This window comes from Lactuca saligna, chromosome 1 (genome assembly GCF_052625555.1).
Source record: "Lactuca saligna cultivar CGN05327 chromosome 1, ASM5262555v1, whole genome shotgun sequence".
NCBI lineage: Eukaryota > Viridiplantae > Streptophyta > Magnoliopsida > Asterales > Asteraceae > Lactuca > Lactuca saligna.
This window is the reverse complement of record NC_136417.1, coordinates 89,454,947-89,473,258: the sequence shown is the minus strand read 5'-3', so window position 1 is coordinate 89,473,258 and position 18,312 is coordinate 89,454,947. Positions and strand designations below refer to the sequence as shown.

The 18,312-nt window shown below is 28.2% G+C and overlaps 1 protein-coding gene and 1 long non-coding RNA gene across 3 annotated transcripts; both read left to right on the top strand.

The window, feature by feature from the left end:
• The first annotated feature begins 321 nt into the window (after positions 1-321).
• Positions 322-7,511, top strand: LOC145041293 (ADP-ribosylation factor GTPase-activating protein AGD12-like). 2 transcript variants are annotated; one of them, XM_078989305.1, is made up of 9 exons: positions 322-475; positions 615-865; positions 1,283-1,364; positions 1,876-1,951; positions 2,033-2,196; positions 3,368-3,482; positions 3,585-3,701; positions 5,200-5,295; positions 7,015-7,511. In XM_078989305.1, the coding sequence occupies exons 2-9, from the start codon at positions 826-828 to the stop codon at positions 7,294-7,296; spliced, it is 972 nt and encodes a 323-aa protein (XP_078845431.1). In that variant the 5' UTR covers positions 322-475; positions 615-825; the 3' UTR covers positions 7,297-7,511. The 2 variants fall into 2 exon arrangements, with proteins under 2 accessions (XP_078845431.1, XP_078845432.1); XM_078989306.1 differs by lacking the exon at positions 5,200-5,295.
• A 1,407-nt stretch (positions 7,512-8,918) lies between these two features.
• LOC145041287 (uncharacterized) lies at positions 8,919-17,904 on the top strand. The gene is made up of 3 exons (XR_013680019.1): positions 8,919-9,624; positions 16,952-17,022; positions 17,283-17,904. It is a non-coding gene; the product is annotated as an uncharacterized LOC145041287 (long non-coding RNA).
• Positions 17,905-18,312: the final 408 nt, after the last annotated feature.

Sequence of the window (18,312 nt, the reverse complement as noted above, 5' to 3'; positions counted from 1 at the left end):
TCACATTTAGTCACTAAACTTTTTTTCGTTATCTATTTGTCATTGAACTATTGAAACTGTTCACATTTTACCGTTATGACCGGCAACAGCCGGTCATAAGGGTAAAATGTGAACAGTTTCAATAGTTCAATGGCAAATAGATAACGAAAAAAAAAGTTTAGTGACTAAATGTGACAAAAATCGAAAGTTCGTTACCCTTTCAAGTCATTATCCCTATATATTTAAATAGATTCATTGTAAAAGACAAGAAGGTTACAAACATATTTCCTAAAAAAAAAACTCGGTTTTGACAAGAACATATTTGACTTCATTATCGTTGTTGCGTCTCATGTATGAAAGCATTAAATAACACATCCATTTACACCGCCCCCTTCGTGACCCAACTGGTCACGGAGCACGTTCTCCTCACATCCCTCTTACCTTCCATTCCAACGCAAACGTTAACAGACCTGCTCAAATTGACAATACCCATCAGGTAAAAGTTCAAACCTTTGGATCCTTCATCGCGATTTCTGCTCCATTTCGTTCACATCAATTTGATTATACTTCGTCAAATCTTAATTAACTTTCGCCTATATCCGTGATTGCAACTCTAAACTCTTCCGACTTTGAAGGATTCAAGTTCTGCTCATTTTCAACTACAAACTAGTTCGATCGAGTTGGATTTGGAGAAAGAAGGCGCGACTTTGAGAATCCGTTGTGGATTGATTAAATCTGATATTGCTTTTGAGCTTTTTCTGGATTTCGGTGTGGTGTAGAGCTGCATAGTTAGAGAATTGAAAGTTCTGTTTGGTGATTGACTGATTGTGGTCTGTAGGCAAAAGGATGAGTCACCATTCGTCTGCACTTGGGAAAACACCTTCTGGTATGATTCGTATACTCGATTGAGCTTTTTGATTTTATACGCCCTGTTATTAGTTGAATTGTCCAAAAATTGTAGTATAAAATGATAAACTAAGAAATTCCAATTCCCCCAAAAATTGGAAGAAAATCATTATCTATGTCTAGATTTCGCATCTTTTGTAGATTGCTCTTTTACGCCCTGTTATATCGACTACTAACTTTTGGGGAAAATTGGAATCCTACACCAAAAAAGTGCAAATGTTATACCTAGAAGGTGTTATGAATGTAAAATAAAAGGGTATTCAAGTAAATACTTTGCAACTTTTGTCCCATTGACTTAAGAGTTTGAGTCCTATTCATGTATATTTAGCTTCTTGAATATTAACAGTTGTTTTAATGGCTGATTTATTAGATTATATAACTCTTTATGATAATGTAGGTAACAGAAGATTAAAAGATCTATTGCAGCAACGTGATAATCGAACATGTGCTGATTGTGGTGCACCTGATCCTAAATGGGCGTGAGTTTTTTTTTTTATCTTGAATTAAAAGAACTTTAATTTTCAAATATTTACTCAGTAAAAAACAAAATGGTAAAACTTTAAACTTTTCTTTCCTTTCCCTTAATTCAAGAACACTAAAAACTGTCACCTTTTCTTCTCTTTCTTTCCAACTGTAGAACATGAATAAAATAATTAGTTTCCTTTCTTTTCCCTTTTCCTTTATTTCTTTCCCACCAAAAGAAAATTAGAGAACACAATGTTATTATTACTTTGTTAATGATTACATGTCATCTACTTTATACATATAAATTATGTAACTCTCTTTTTTTTTCTCATCTAATATCTGTTCATTTACTTTAAAGTGTCCTTAAAACACACAAAATTGATTCTATATATATTTTGTGAACAGAAACTTGATTTATGATTGTATTTATATTTTAGCCCTTCTTTTTTCTTTTTTATACAAAAACAGTTTTCTACATTTTTTTTCATGTATAATCATATGAAAATATTTCATCTTGAATTTCAGTTCTGCTAATATCGGAGTGTTCATATGCTTAAAATGTTGTGGTGTTCACAGAAGTCTTGGTGTTCATATTTCCAAGGTTACCCCTCTCCAAATAAATAAATAAATACATTCTTGAAACAAATTTTAATGATAATAATAATCTGAATGAATTTGACAGGTTTTATCAGTGACATTAGATTCATGGAGTGATGCTGAAATTGATGCCATGATTGAAGTTGGAGGAAATGCATCTGCAAATTCAATCTATGAAGCATATATTCCTCAAGGAATTTCTAAACCTAGACCTGATGCTTCTCAAGAACATCGTTCAAATTTTATCAGGTTGACGATTTTGCCCTTTTGTTCATCTCTTCACCATTCCATGAAACATGATTTCCCAACTATGTGCTGATTGAATATCAAGAAAAAGTAGATTGTGAAATCTGCATGAGCAAACTGATTTTAATGAAAAAACAACATACTTTTATTTAATTGGGGATTATAAAAAAAAATAATAACCATGCTTTTTATTTTATTTTTTTGTTACAACATTGTGGTTTCGATCTTTTTTGTTAGGGTTAATCTCATAAGAGACGTTATATTTTGTGTTTTTTTCCGGATTAAACCTGAATTTTATTTATTTTTTTTGCCTGAAAAAGATTTTGTATTTTTTCATTTTTTGTGAAAAAGCCTCCCAACTTTGTATTTTTTTCTGGAAAAAGACCTCAACCTTCTAAATGATTCCAAATAAATCCTCAACTTTTTTAGTTTTTTCTTGAAAAAAGCCTCACATTTTACAAGTTTTTTTGGAAAAAAATGACTAAAAGGATCAGATCGGAAAAAATGAAAAAAATACAAGATCTTTTTTAGGGGAAAAAAATAAATTTGAGGTGTAATCCGGAAAAACAAAAACACAAAATATAAGGTTTTTTTTTTGAGATTAACCCTTTTTGTTGTTATAGGAATTTTACTTTAAAGAACATTGTACTTTGAATCTTTTTTCTTAAATCCATTTTATAATTGTCTTCATTATGATCTTAAATCTCCACCAACATAAAGAAATGAAATTAGGATGCTATAAAAAATTCATGATTTAAATTAAATTTCAATATTTTTTTTTTTCTTTCTAAAAAGGGTTTTATGTAGAAAAGTCCCATTATTTTGGAAAAATTTTCGATAAACTCCTAAATCTGTTTTTTTAACAGAAAACTCCCAGTTATTTAACATTTTGCACAAATTAACGAAAAAGTCTTTTTTTTTTTTTTTTTTAATAGGAAATGACAGATTATGTGATTTTCACAAAATAACGAGACTTTTCTAAATAAAACGATTTAGTACTTTATCGAAAAACTTTCCCAAAATAATGAGACTTTTCTGCATAAAACCCTTCTAAAAATACCTAGAAACTATATCATTTGTTATAATCTTATGTGGGTTTTAATCTTTTAATGAGTTTCTATTATGGGTATCTGTCTATTTTGGTCAACTCAATCTTTGACCATTTTCCATGAAGGTCAAAGTATGAGCTTCAAGATTTCTTGAAACCAAGTTTAAGGATCTCATCAAGTAATTCTAGCTCTCTAAAATCAAGTTTATCAAGAAAGATTATGGACAATGTTCCAAGTAATGTAAGTTTATTAAAAAATTATACATGTCATGATATATTTATGAAAATTTTCCTTTGAATCATTATTTTATCTATATTTATGATTATTAAAATATAATGACAGAAAGGCATGGTGGAATTCATTGGAGTCTTGAAAATCACAGTGATAAGAGGAAAAAACCTTGCTGTTCGTGACATGCTTTCAAGTGATCCATATGTTGTCCTTACTTTAGGACAACAGGTCAGTTTCCATTTATACCCCTACCATAAATTAAAAATAAAAAGAGTAAATTACATGAATGGTCCCTATGGTTTGGGGCAATTTGCACGTTTGGTCCCTAACTTATTTTTTTAACTCGGAAGGTCCCTACTGTTTGTTGTTGTTACACGCTTGGTCCCTAATGTTTGTTTTTATTATGCGTTTGGTCCCTATCTTACCTAAAACGATAATTATTTAAATATGAAAAAATGGTGGGGTAGGTAAGGTAAGGTGAGGGGTGGAGTTGGGGGGTGTGTTTATTTAAATAAATTTAAAAAAATCAAGGGCAAAATAGTCATTTTAGGTGAGATAGGGACCAAGCGCGTAACAAAAACAAGCAGTAGGGACCTTCCGAGTTAAAAAAATAAGTTAGGGACCAAACGTGTAAATTTCCCTAAACCATAAGGACCATTCGTGTAATTTACTCAAATAAAAAATATAGATATAAAAAGATTATTAGTGCATGTATGTGTTTTAATACAAAAGAGTATTTGTACAAAAACAATATTCAAAGATGCATATATTTCCACCATTCTATTGACTTGACCACTTAACATATTTTTGTAGTGAATAAATCATTATACATTTTTGGGTTAAACTCAAAAAATACCTTATATTTTGTGTTTTTTTAACCTTTTTATTTTTATTATTTTTTTCTTTTTTCCCGATTTGGCCCTTTTAGTCATTTTTTCCCAAAAAAAAAAAAATTGCAAAATGTGAGGGTTTTTTTTTGAGAAAAATTAAAAGAGTTGAGGGTTTATTTGGAAGCATTTAGAAGGTTGAAGGTTTTTTCGGAAAAAAATACAAAGTTGAGGGCTTTTGGAAAAAACAAAAGAATACAAGATCTTTTTTAGGAAAAAATAAATTTGAGGTTTAATCCAAAAAAAATACAATATAAGGTTTTTTTTGAGATTTTTTGACCATTCAAAAATCATTTTTCCTGGTTATAAAAAGTGTCCAAATACACATTTTTTTTTAAAAGATAAGTAACAAATAAAGAATAAACAGATTACAAAAGGAATAAAGAAGGGCAGTTTAGTCTTTTTAGATCCGGTAAAGACCAAACACGCAACAAAAATACAATTTAGGGACCAAACGTGCAGATTACCCCAAACCATAGGAACCATTCATGTAATTTACTCTATTATCTATTTAGTCACAGAACTATTTGTAACAATAATAGTCCATAATAGCTAAATCAATACATTATGAAAGTACCTTGAAAAAATAGTTTTTTTTTTTTATTTTTATTTTTATTTTTTTTTTAAAGTAAACAAAAGTATAATGTTTTAGTCACTACATAAATAGTTAAGTGGCTAAATAGAATATAATTTTTCTTTTCTATTTGATACTTTTAAACATAAAGGGGAATCTTTTTCCCTTAAACAAATCATATCATATTATTAGAAATGATTCTAACAATAATCATGATGCCTTTTTTTTTTTTTTTCTTTTTTTTTTTTTTTTGAAATGGAAATAGAAGGCACAAACAACTGTAAGGAATAGCAACTTGAATCCAATTTGGAATGAGGAGCTTATGCTTTCTGTTCCTCAGAATTACGGGCCTGTTAAACTGGTAACTATACAATTAATTCTTTTTTTTTTTTTTTCATATTTTTGCTGATGTGGCATCTGACAATGCTGATGTGGCAAATGAATCAAATGTTCTCTGATCGGCCACATCAACATTTTTCATTAATGATAAAACTCAAAGTATATTGTGTATATCCATAAAGAAGACAAAGTATGTTTCTGTTTCCCACAATTTGCCCTATTATTAGAGGGTTATTCTCAAAACAGACCTTATATTTTGTGTTTTTTCAGGATTAATCCTCAAATTTGTTTTTCGCCTGAAAAAGACCTTATATTTTTTTATTTCTCCCGATCTGGCCCTTTTAGTCATTTTTTTTTTTCCAAAAATTGTAAAATGTGAGGGTTTTTCGAGTAAAACTAAAAAGTTCGATGGTTTAAATAAAGTTGAAGTTTAATCCCAAAAAAAGGGAAATTGTTAGGAAAGTCTAAATATTTTCCAAAAAGTTACGCTTTAGTCCCAAGTTTTTTTTTGAACGTAAAAGCTCCAATTATTTGTAAAAACACGATAGGGAAATTGTCAGAAAAGTCCCAATATTTTCAGAAAAGTTTCACTTTGGTCCTAATTTTTTTTTTGAACAGAAAAGTCCGATTATTTGATTTTACACGATAATATCATTTCCTGTTAAAGGGTAAATTACACGAATGGTCCCTGACTTATTTTTTTAACTTGGGAGGTCCCTACTGTTTGTTTTTGTTACTCGCTTGGTCCCTACTGTTTGTTTTTATTACACGCTTGGTCCCTGTCTTACCTAAAAAGACAATTATTTAAATAGGAAAAAATGATGAGGGTACGTAAGGTAAGGTGAGAGGGGTGGGGTTGGGGTGTGTTTATTTAAATAAATTAAAAAATCAATGGCAAAATAGTCTTTTTATGTACGATAGGGACCAAGCACGTGACAAAAACAAACAATAAGGACCTTCCGAGTTAAAAAAATAAATTAGGAACCAAATGCGCAAATTACCCTAAACCATAGGGACCATTCGTGTAGTTTACTCCCTGTTAAAAGAAAAAACATGACTTTTTTGTTAATTTGAGCCAAAATGAAATAATCATGATTTTTATGTTTAAATTTTTTTTGGGACTAAAGTGAAACTTTTTCAAAGATTTTGGGACTTTTCTGACAATTTCCCAACACAATCATATGTCATTTCCTGTTAAAAGAAAAAAAAAAGATTTTTTTGTTAATATGGGTCAAAATGAAATAATCATGACTTTTATGTTAAAAAAAAAACTTGGGTCTAAAGTGTAACTTTCCTGACAATTTTCCATAGAAAAAAACACAAAATATAAGACTTTTATGAGATTAACCCAACAAACAAATGAAAGTACATTTATATTTCTTGCTTTTAGCCCAAATTGTAACGGTTTAATCACCACACTACAATTAAGTGGCTAAATCGATAAAACAATAAAAGTACATTTTTTTTGAGTTAATTTCACGAATGGTCTTGAGGGTAATTTCTACGTTTGGTCCCTAACTTATTTTTTTAACTCGGAAGGTCCCTACTGTTTGTTTTTGTTACGCGCTTGGTCCTGTCTTACTTAAAAAGACCATTCGTGAAATAAGTTAGGGGTCAAACGCACAAATTACCCCAAACCATAGAGACCATTCGTGTGATTTACATCATTTTTTTTGGGTATTTTTCTCTTACATTAAAACTTTTTAACTTTAAACTAATTCCTCATGGTTTGTGAATGTAGCAAGTGTTTGATCACGATACATTTTCAGCGGATGATATAATGGGGGAAGCGGAGATTTATATTATGCCATTAATAACATCCGCAATGGCATTTGGGGATGCGGGAATATTAGAAAATATGCAAATTGGAAAATGGCTAAAATCACATGATAATGCACTTTTGGAAGATAGCATTGTCAATATTATCGATGGGAAAGTCATACAAGAGGTTAAATTAAAACTCCAAAATGTCGAATCCGGTGAAATGGATCTTCGAATTGAGTGGACCCCACTTGACCAATAATAATAAATAATTGTGTAAAATGTTCAAACGTTTTTATATGTTTCTTGCATTTCTTATACTTATCTTGTTGTATTTATCGGTTTTTATATGTTAAGTTCTCGAGAAGGACTTTTACATTATTATGAAAGTTACGTTTGATTTCTCCCTTTATTTTAAAGGGTTAGATGTGGATAATGATGATTTATTCTAATTATTTTCAAATAGTTTATGGTCCATGTGTATGATGATGATGATTTTTTTTACCCAAATCAGGTTCAGTGTTTTATAATTAAGTTTATCTATTATAACACGTAATATAGTTAAAAAACATTTTCTACTATACTTGGTTAAAGGTTAGTTTGATTTTTTAATAGAGTAAATTATACGAATAGTCCCTATGGTTTACGGTAATTTACATGTTTAGTCCTTAACTTATTTTTTTAACTCGGAAGGTCTTTGCTTTTTGCTTTTGTTACGCGCTTGGTCCCTCACTAACCTAAAAAGATTATTTTGCTTTTGATTTTTTGATTTATTTAAATAAACACACTCCCAATCTCACATTCTTCACCTTATCTTACCTATCCCACCATTTTTACCTATTTAAATAAAAGTCTTTTTAGCTAAGATAGGGATCAAACGTGTAACAAAAACAAACAATAGGGACCAAGTGCGTAACAAAAACAGATAGTAATGACCTTCCGAATTAAAAAAATAAGTTAGGAACCAAACGTGCAAATTACCCTAAACCATAGGGATCATTCGTGTAATTTACTCTTTTTAATATAAACTTTATTATGTAATATCTATTATTTGAATATATCATTGAGATTGTTTTGTTTAATTGTTTTATCTATATAAAGATATGTATTTGTTTCAATCCAAGATTTATAAATCCAGTTTATCTTATGTTGGTAAAAGTTCCTTGGTAGATTCTTCTAAACATCTGCGAAGTGCTTCTGAACTTACAGTCAGAGACTATCAAACAGCTCATGAGGTGTCGTGTTGAGGAACTGCTCTTGATAACTAATGTGAGGAAGTGTTTAGGCAAGGTCTATGTTAAGCTCTACAAACCCTTTGCCTTAGCAAACCTTCTACTTCTAACTTGAGTCGGCCAAGTCAAAATTGTTTCTTTGAATAACTTTTACATGAATAAAAGGCTAAGTTTAACCAATAACCATTTCTAAAAAAATAATATTAAAAAATATATCATGATCTCCTACTCATAAAACAAGCTAATCAAGAACTTAGTATATGTCATTTACTTCGACACTAGATACTTCCAATTAATTAGTTTTTCTAACATCCGATGGTCCAGAGATTGAGTGGGCCATCATCAGCAAACAATGATTTATATGATCATCTATTATCGTATGTTTTATGAGATAGTTTTCTAAGCATTTGGAGTTTTGTGACAAGTTAACGAATATACATATCCATAATAGAATAAAATAAAGACTAAAATATAATAAACTAACTTTTCCAATCCTTCAACTCGTTTTCATATAATAAGGATTTAAGATTGTCTAAAATATGTTAGTCCAACTTTGTAGACCCCTCAATGTTGGAAATCAAATTACTTTGGTAATTGGCCAATAAAGCCTTTATATACATGGCCTAGTAATTCTTAAACGTTTCTACTTGAAGAACATAGAGCTATATACCTGCCATGGCAACTTCCTTAAAGGTGGCTGTAATCGGTGCTGGTGTCTCTGGACTAATAGCTGCTCGTGAGCTTCAAAGAGAATCCCACCAAGTTGTGTTGTTTGAAAAGTCGCACCAACTTGGTGGAAATTGGGCCTATGATCGACGAGTGGAATCGGATCTTCTGGGACTTGATCCAAATAGAGATATTGTTCATGGATCTCTTTACAACTCTTTGTGCACGAATCTTCCTCGTGAGCTCATGAGTTTCACGGATTTCAAATTTAGCGAGAAAATATACCGAGATGCGAGAATGTTTCCATGCCACAATGAAGTTCTAATATTCTTGGAAGATTTTGCAAATAATTTTGAGCTTATCAAGTTGATTCGGTTCAATACGTTGGTAACCCTAGTCGAGGTAATAGACTCAGGGATCACTAAGTTTGTGGTTGAGTAGAAAACAAATGGGGTGAATAAGGTGAAGGAGTTCGATGCAGTTGTTGTCTGTAATGGTCACAACTTTGAACCTCGATTGGCTACAAATATATAAGATGTAATACTACTTAGAGCATCTTCAATTAGAAATCGATATAGAGGTTGGATATTTAAAATCCACATCAAATGGGGTGAATAAGGTGGAGGAGTTCGATGCAGTTGTTGTCTGTAATGGTCACAACTTTGAACCTCGATTGGCTACAGATATTCCAGGTATATATAAGACGTAGTACTACTTAGAACATCTCCAATTAGAAATCGATATAGAGGTTGGATATTTAAAATCCACATGAAAACTAGGTTTTTAGTATTGGAAACTATGCATATTTTTGTCAAATAATTCAAACACTCAATATAAATTAAATTTTTTTGATATTTAATTCAACCAACTAACCCAATGCATTTTATTCCTAAGTTTATAGTTATACTTTAAATCGTTTTTTATTTATTACCATTATTTTTATAAATATTAAATAATATATTTTTTAATGTTTGATGTTAAATATTAAATTTTTAGTTATAATATAACATATTTAGTATTTCGTATAAGTATGTAACAATTTATTATCTTTCGTACCGGAGAAATTTGTGTTTTTAGTTTTGGGTTTTTATGATACCGGGTTTTTTTTAAATACTCATTTAGTTTAATTGTCGGTTTCTATACCGTTATATATTATTTTAATTAAATGTTTTTTATTTATTTTTTTATTTATTTTTTTTTTTCGTTCGTGTAACATTTCATTTGTGTAAAATATGGAAATTTTATATGAGGGAGTTTTATAATATAACTTTTCAAAATGTTCAATGATCGTATAAAATTGAAGTTAATTGGTTTTTGTTTGATAAAAAACTTATGTATAAAACTCCGAATGCTTTTATTAATAAACTCACGACTTTTATTTACTACTACATAGAAGATGCAATAGTTTAGTTTACGGACATGCTTGCTTATGTTTCATAAATTTATTTAGAAATTTGTTTTATTAATTAATAAATCATTATAGTGTTGCACTTTGGAAGGTTGTTAAGATCAAGATGATCATTTTTTGCTTTGCAAGATCGTAATCATAAGATTGAATCGGATCGTAAGATCGTACCAAAAACATTTTAAAACACAATATATATATATATATATATATATATATATATATATATATATATATATATATATATATATATATATATATATATATATATATATATATATATATATCTCAATTAACCATCCAGTTAACAATAAATACTTTAAAACATAAAAAATATATTTTTAATATATTATTTAATGATAAACAATTCAAAAAGGATATTCTAAGTATTTAGTCAAAAAAATTTTGATTTTAAAAAGAATACATAAATTAACGATTTTACGATCAATCCTACGATTTGATCATACAATAATATCGGGACCCTACTGAAAACGATCCAAGTAAAATCGGGATCGATTTATGTATGTGGGATCGTAGGATCGTATGCTCCTACAATCAGGATCACGATTGTAACAATCATGGTTTGGAATAATGAGAATTTGTCCTTTCATCTATTTTCTACATTTGGTTCACATTGGGTTGTTGGTTTTATTTAATTTAAGGTTCAAATTTGTTTTTAACTCTATTAAGGAAATAATAGTAATATGATAGAAGCTTGAGTAAATTACACGAATGGTCCCTATGGTTTAGGGTAATTTGTGTGTTTGATCCCTAATTTATTTTTTTAACTCGGAAGGTCCCTACTGTTTGTTTTTGTTACGCGTTTGGTCCCTGTCTTAGCTAAAAAGACTATTTTGCCCTTGATTTTTTTAATTTATTTAGATAAACCCACTCCCAACCCCACCCCCTTCACCTTACCTTACCTACCCTACCATTTTTTCCTATTTAAATAATAGTATTTTTAGGTAAGATAGAGACCAAGCGCGTAACAAAAACAAACAGTAGGGACCAAACACGTAATAAAAACAAACAGTAGGAACCTTCCGAGTTAAAAATATAAATTAGGAACCAAACGTGCAAATTACCCCAAACCATAGGGACCACTCGTGTAATTTACTCTAGAAGCTTAGTAGTTGAAAAATGAAATTCTACTATGTATAGGGTTCAAATCTTGGTATACCAAAACATTATTAGTTTCACGATTGACCTTCTACGTCGGTTCTAAGATAGGTTAACATAGGTCTTTAGATAGTACAATTGATCAATTTCTTTATTACTTGCAACACCGGTTAGTGAAATAACATGTAAAAACAAAATTAAAATTTAACTTTTAAAAACAGATTATGAAAAAATATATAAATGAAATAAATAGAAAGTAGTAAAAAAACACGTAAGGACCTTGAATGTTTAAAAAAAATGTGAAGTGGTTTTAAATAGCCAAAAAGAAGAGAAAATTACAAAAATGGTCCTTATCCTTTGCCAAAAATCACAAAGTCAGTCCCTGCTAATTTTTTTTGATGAATATGGTCCCTGTAGTTTCCAAAACTTACATCAATGGCCCTTTTTGTTTACGCCGTTACTGTTCATCCGTTAGTGTATGAGTATTTTGGTCTTTTCAAGTAGCAGGGACTGGATTTGTGATTCTGGGTAAACCATAGGGACCATTTATGTATTTTTTTATATTTTATGTTTATGAGTTTGCGACTTTCCACCCATTTACTTTTTAAAATATCACTTTGAACCCTTCACTTTGAACTTCAAAAAATATTACTTTCACCCTTCTATTTTCTAAATTTTCGTGTTTAACCCCGTATTATATATAATTTGTTTTTTATTAATAACTTTTGTTCGCTAACCTAAAAAAACTATTTTTACGTGTTTATTTTCATATATTTGTTGGTATAATTCAAGGTTATTAACGTTTCGACTATAATTTAGAACTTTCTTTCATTATTTTTTTTTAAAGTTACATGGTTTTTTTTATAAAATTGTCGGTTTAAATTGAGCTTATTTTTCGACATAGTTTTTTTTTTTTTTGTAACTTTATGTACATTTCCTACATATGAGACGGATCATATATAATAACTTTCGTTTGTTAATTTTAAAAAATATATTATATTTGAGATTGTCTATGTTTTGATGTATTTTGTATACATTTTGTGCTTAATTTTATTTACATTCCTACGTATCATTTGGATCATATATAATAACTTTCGTTTGTTAACTTAAAAAAAATGTAGTATATTCGAGTTTGTCTATGTTTCGACCTAACTTTTGTTTCGTGTTTTTTATGTATCAATATAGATTCAAGTTCATCTATATTTCGATGTAATTTTTTTTTATGTTTCGTGCTTATTTTTATGTACTTGTTTTTATCATTCATGTTTTTTTACGTCTAAATGCAACTTTTATGACTATAATCACCAAAATTCAACTTACAAAATTCAAGTTTATAATTACGTTTTTATCTATTATATGTGAACAAACTTATACGTAGAAACATACATAAAATAAGCACCAAAACGTTTTGCGAAACATATTTTTTTAACGTTTTCGTGCTTTATTTTCTGTACGTTTCATACTTATGATTAGGGTCACATATTATATATTTTTTATTATTTAAACTTTCATTCGTTAACTTAAAAAAATCTTATTTATTTTTATGCACGTGCTGATATAAATTTGAGTTTTTCTTTTTCTTTATTTTTTATGTTGTGATTTAATTTTTTTGTATGTTTTGGTGCTTATTTTATGTATGTTCCTACGTATAAGTTTGTTCACATATAATAGATAAAAGCGTAATTATCAGCTTGAATTTTATAAGTTGAATTTTGGTGATTATAGTCATAAAAGTTGCATTTCGACATAAAAAAACATGAATGAAAAAAATACGTACATAAAAATAAGCACGAAACATAAAAAAAAAAAAAAATTACGTCGAAATATAGACGAACTCGAATCTATATTGATACGTAAAAAACTTGAAACAAAAGTTAGGTCAAAACATAGACAAACTCAAATATACTACATTTTTTTTAAGCTAACAAACGAAAGTTATTATATATGAACCGAATGATACGTAGGAATGTATATAAAATTAAGCACAAAATGTATAAAAAATACATCAAAACATAGACAATCTCGAATATAATATATTTTTTAAAATTAACAAATGAAAGTTATTATATATGATCCGTCTCATATGTAGGAAACGTACATAAAGTTAAAAAAAAAAAAAAAAAAAACTACTAATATAATATATTTTTTAAAATTAACAAACGAAAGTTATTATATATGACCCATCTTATACGTAGGAAACGTACATAAAGTTTTTAAAAAAAATAAATAAAAAATAAAAATAAAAACTATTTTGAAAAATAAGCTCGAATTTAAACCGACAATTTTATAAAAAAAAAAAAAACCATGTAACTTTAAAAAAATAACGAAAGAAAGTTCTAAATTATAATCGAAACGTTGATCACCTTCAATTATACTGACAAATATATGAAAATAAACACGTAAAAATAGTTTTTTTAGATTAGCGAACAAAAGCTATTAATAAAAAACAAATTATATATAATACGGGGTTAAACACGAAAATTTAGAAAATAGAGGGATAAAAGTAACATTTTTCAAAGTTTAAAGTGAAGGGTTCAAAGTGATATTTTAAAAAGTAAATGGATGGAAAAGTCATAAAATCATAAACATAAAATATAGAAAAAAATACATAAATGGTCCCTATGGTTTACCCATAGTCACAAACCCAATCTCTGCTACTTGAAAAGACCAAAATACCCCTACAGTAACGGATGAACAGTAACGGCGTCAGCAAAAAGGGCCATTGATGCAAGTTTTGGAAACCACAGGGACCATGTTCGTCAAAAAAAATTAACAGAGATTGACTTTGTAACTTTTGACAAAACCATAGGAACCATTTTTGTAATTTTGTCCAAAAAGAAAGTAAGAGTAGCTAAAAAAAAATTAAGTGATCTTAGAACCTCCGGTAGAAGACTTTTTCATTAAAAATCTTAAAATGAAAAAAGTATTTGTATCTTTGAAAATACGAGAGATTTTCCCCTTTGATTTTTTTTTAAATTGATTTTTTTGTCGTCGTTGTTTATTTGTTATTGATTAAAAAATCATATGACCCATCGGATTATTGAAAAAGCTTGAAGAGAAAAACTTGCTAATTAATAAGTTTTGAAAAAACTATTATATCTAAGTTTCCTTCTCATTTCCGATTTGGAATGATTTCAAAAGAAAGATTAAAATTTTTAATTTTACTTTTACTTCTTAGGAACACAAAGCACAATTTTTTTTTCCTCTTCTTTTCTCCCATTATTTTCCTTTCTCTATTTTTCTTTTCTTTGGTAAAATGCGGGAACTAGACCTTAGGAAAGCTATTAAAAAGCTCAATGGTATTAGATAATTAAAAAAACGTTGGAAACCTAATTTCTCATGTTAAAAGGGCCAAATTAAATTAAAAAAACAAGTTGAATGACAATTTAAATATTAAACAAAATTGGTGACTAAAAAAAGCATAAATACAATCGCTCAATGCCTAATTTCAGTCTTCACCTGTATGTAAATTATAATTATGATTCACCACAATTCGTTTATGATTTGTTAAAATAACATGTAAAATTTTGAGTTCAAATATTTTAGTTTTATTTATTTTAATAAAAGGGAGAATTTAAAACACTGTCAGGTTTTTTATTAAAACAAATGCAAGTTGTTTGTTGAAAACAATAATAGTTTGTGAGCTAGTTTTTCGTTCAACAACAAATGTATTTTTTTTGGTAAATTTAGTATTTGTTTGTGTAAATTTGGTGCAGTCTACTTAAAAAAATCTATTATTTGGAGTTTATTTATTTATTTATTTTATTATTATTTTTGTATAATATTACTGTATCAGTCGTTTGTCGTAGCCGAAACATGTTACTACATTATTGTTAATGGCTCATGCATTCCAAAAAATATTCGGTCATGCAAGTCATCTCAGTGGTACAAACTTATATATTATGTAAAACTCACATTCAATAATTTTACTAAAGTATTAACGAATCATTTGCAACAATAACTGTTGTGTAAAAGATATTATATATTAACAATGTTCTGGTAAAACAACCATAAACCTATTATTCAGTTTTTATGTAAAAACATATACTCATTAGTGGTACTAAATCATTGATATATAACTATCGACACATTAATATATTGTCATTAAACCATATTACTAATCTATTGTTACTAGATGGTGTTAGTGAATCATTGTTTTAAAAATTGAAATGTTAAATAAAAACATTATTAATAAGAAAAGAAATCTCCATAAAATACCAATATTTTAGCCATGTTTATGGAAAAGTGTCAAAATAAATTTTATTTACAAAAAAATACACAATAAAGGCTAAAGTTTAGAGAAAACCCTTTTTCAACAGGTTTTTAGATTTAACCGTATCTTATATTTTTTTTTCATAAATTTCGTCAAAATATTAAAATTTTTCTGAAAATTACCTATTTTTAACAAATAACCAAAATATTAAGGCATTTCTAAAAGAAAATATAGTTGTCAGTGGACTAATTAAATATTCTTTTATTGTTTCTTGACTACTTCAAACCCGCTATTTTACTTATATACATCGTTTGTGTGTCATGATGAGATGCACTCTATCGTATTCCTCTTGTATTGGTGTTTCTTTAATGTTCTTTAACCTAATTAGGATTCAACCTTCATACCTTACATATAAGTAATAACCATCACTAACACATATTCATTTAGAATGAAAAATAAACATTGAATAAAATTTTAATTTGAAACAAGTTAAGAGTGATTATGTATTTAAATTGTTACTCTAAGTTCAATTTCCAATCTCGATGGATGTATGTTAGTCCATGATTGTTACTAGATAAGATATATATATATATATATATATATATATATATATATATATATATATATATATATATATATATATAGAGAGAGAGAGAGAGAGAGAGAGATTGGATGATAGTTAGATTAAAGAATATAAAAGGAACACCCACATGGTGTGAAACAAGAAAGCACAAGAGGAAGATAGAAATTTTGAAGTGGTAAGCAAAGGATAGAATATGCTGTCCATTTTTACATTTCTAGAAATTAATAACAAATATATTTTATAATATAAAGATAATATACATTAATTTAAGGTTAATATTTAGAAAAGTCATAATATTTTGGTTATTAGTTAAAAAAAGTTAATTTTTACAAAAAATCTTAATATTTTAACAAAATTAACAAAAAAGGATCAGTTCCGGCTAACTCTGTGAAACCGATCAAAAAGGGTTTATTAGAAATTTAACCGTTTTTCTGTGTTTTTCTATAAATAAAATTTAGTTTAAGATTTTTTTCATAAATTAGACTAAATATTGAGAGTTACTAGAGATTTAACTACCAAAGCTAACTATATTATTTAATTTAGACATAAAAGTGATCAAGAACCGTATTGTTTTTAAATAAAAAAATTTGCAATATATAAAACACACAAAAATCACACAACAATGTTGAAACCTTATTAAAAATAATTTGTAGCGATTTCATATCCAATTAACTTGAAATATTGTAAACATTGGAGCAGGTATCGAGACATGGTCTAAAAAACAAATGCATAGCCACAACTATCGTGTTCCTGAACCATTTATAAACCAGGTTAGTAGCACAAAACTCCATGTAAACAAAACTCCATTTATAAACCATTAAACTTTAAACGTTTTTAACCGTGTTTGCTAGCTTATGTTAACTAAATAGGCCCTTCTGATTAGTTTTTATTTTTTATTTTTAATTTCAGATGTATTAACTTCATATTATGTGTATGATATACATTTTCACATCAACAGTCATTTTTATTTATTTGCATATTTTGTGTCACATATGTTACAATATAATATGTGGTTTGTAAATGAAAAAAGATTGTAGTTGTAATTGGAAGTGGACCAAGCGCAACTGACATATCAAAAGAAATAGCAATGGTTGCAAAAGTTCATATGTCGTCAAGATCTCCACTGGTTAACATGTCAAAACTGGAGAAATTTGATAATCTATGGCAACACTCCAAGGTAATATAATTTATATACTTTAGTTTATAATCGTAGTTTTCTTAGTTTGAATTCTAATATATGTTTTCCCTATAAAATATTTGGTCCTAAGGTATAGTTAAAATCTCACTACTAGAAAACAAAAGTATTAGCAACAGAATTTTAGCCATGGAAAATATCCATTGAAAATAAAGAATGTCTGTGGGTAATTTATTACAATACTACCTATGGTTTACCAATAAATTTATAATCATTGGTAAGATTACGCTCTTAAGAAAAACCATAGCAATGAATTAGCAATGAATTCCGGAAGAATAATCATGATATAGCACTTCTTCCTTCATTTTGAGTTCATAAATTAAGAATCCCATGTGCCTATGGATTGATGAATGATTCAACAAAAGGCTTTGCATAAAACTTCAGGTTAGCTTAGATAAAAAGTACTCATGACTAATTCACTATCATCCAAGACCATATAACTATACCTTATGATGCTAAAAAAGAAAACATCATATTTTTCTTTCCCTTATGCTTATATATAAAATGGCTTGATATTTCTTCAGTGGTTATTTATAAATGCAAGAGATAAACTTTTATATATGTTAGGATATGTTTTCGTAATTTCGTATTATTTAATTTGGCTACTTTTGTTTATACTCCTAATTAATGGTACTTCACAATTTCATTACCAATATTACCTATGTTCATAATCCAACTTTTAGCATTTCATTTATTAGCTAGTATAGCACCAAACTATGGTCTCTATTTCCTTTCACCCCTTTTGACTGTCTTTTGCATGATCAAATGACTAAGGAGACTCTTAAAAACTTTTTAGAATTGGCAGGATGTTTTAAGTGATCTATATTTGTCTTATAGAGCCATCTTTAGATTTTGCAACCTTTAC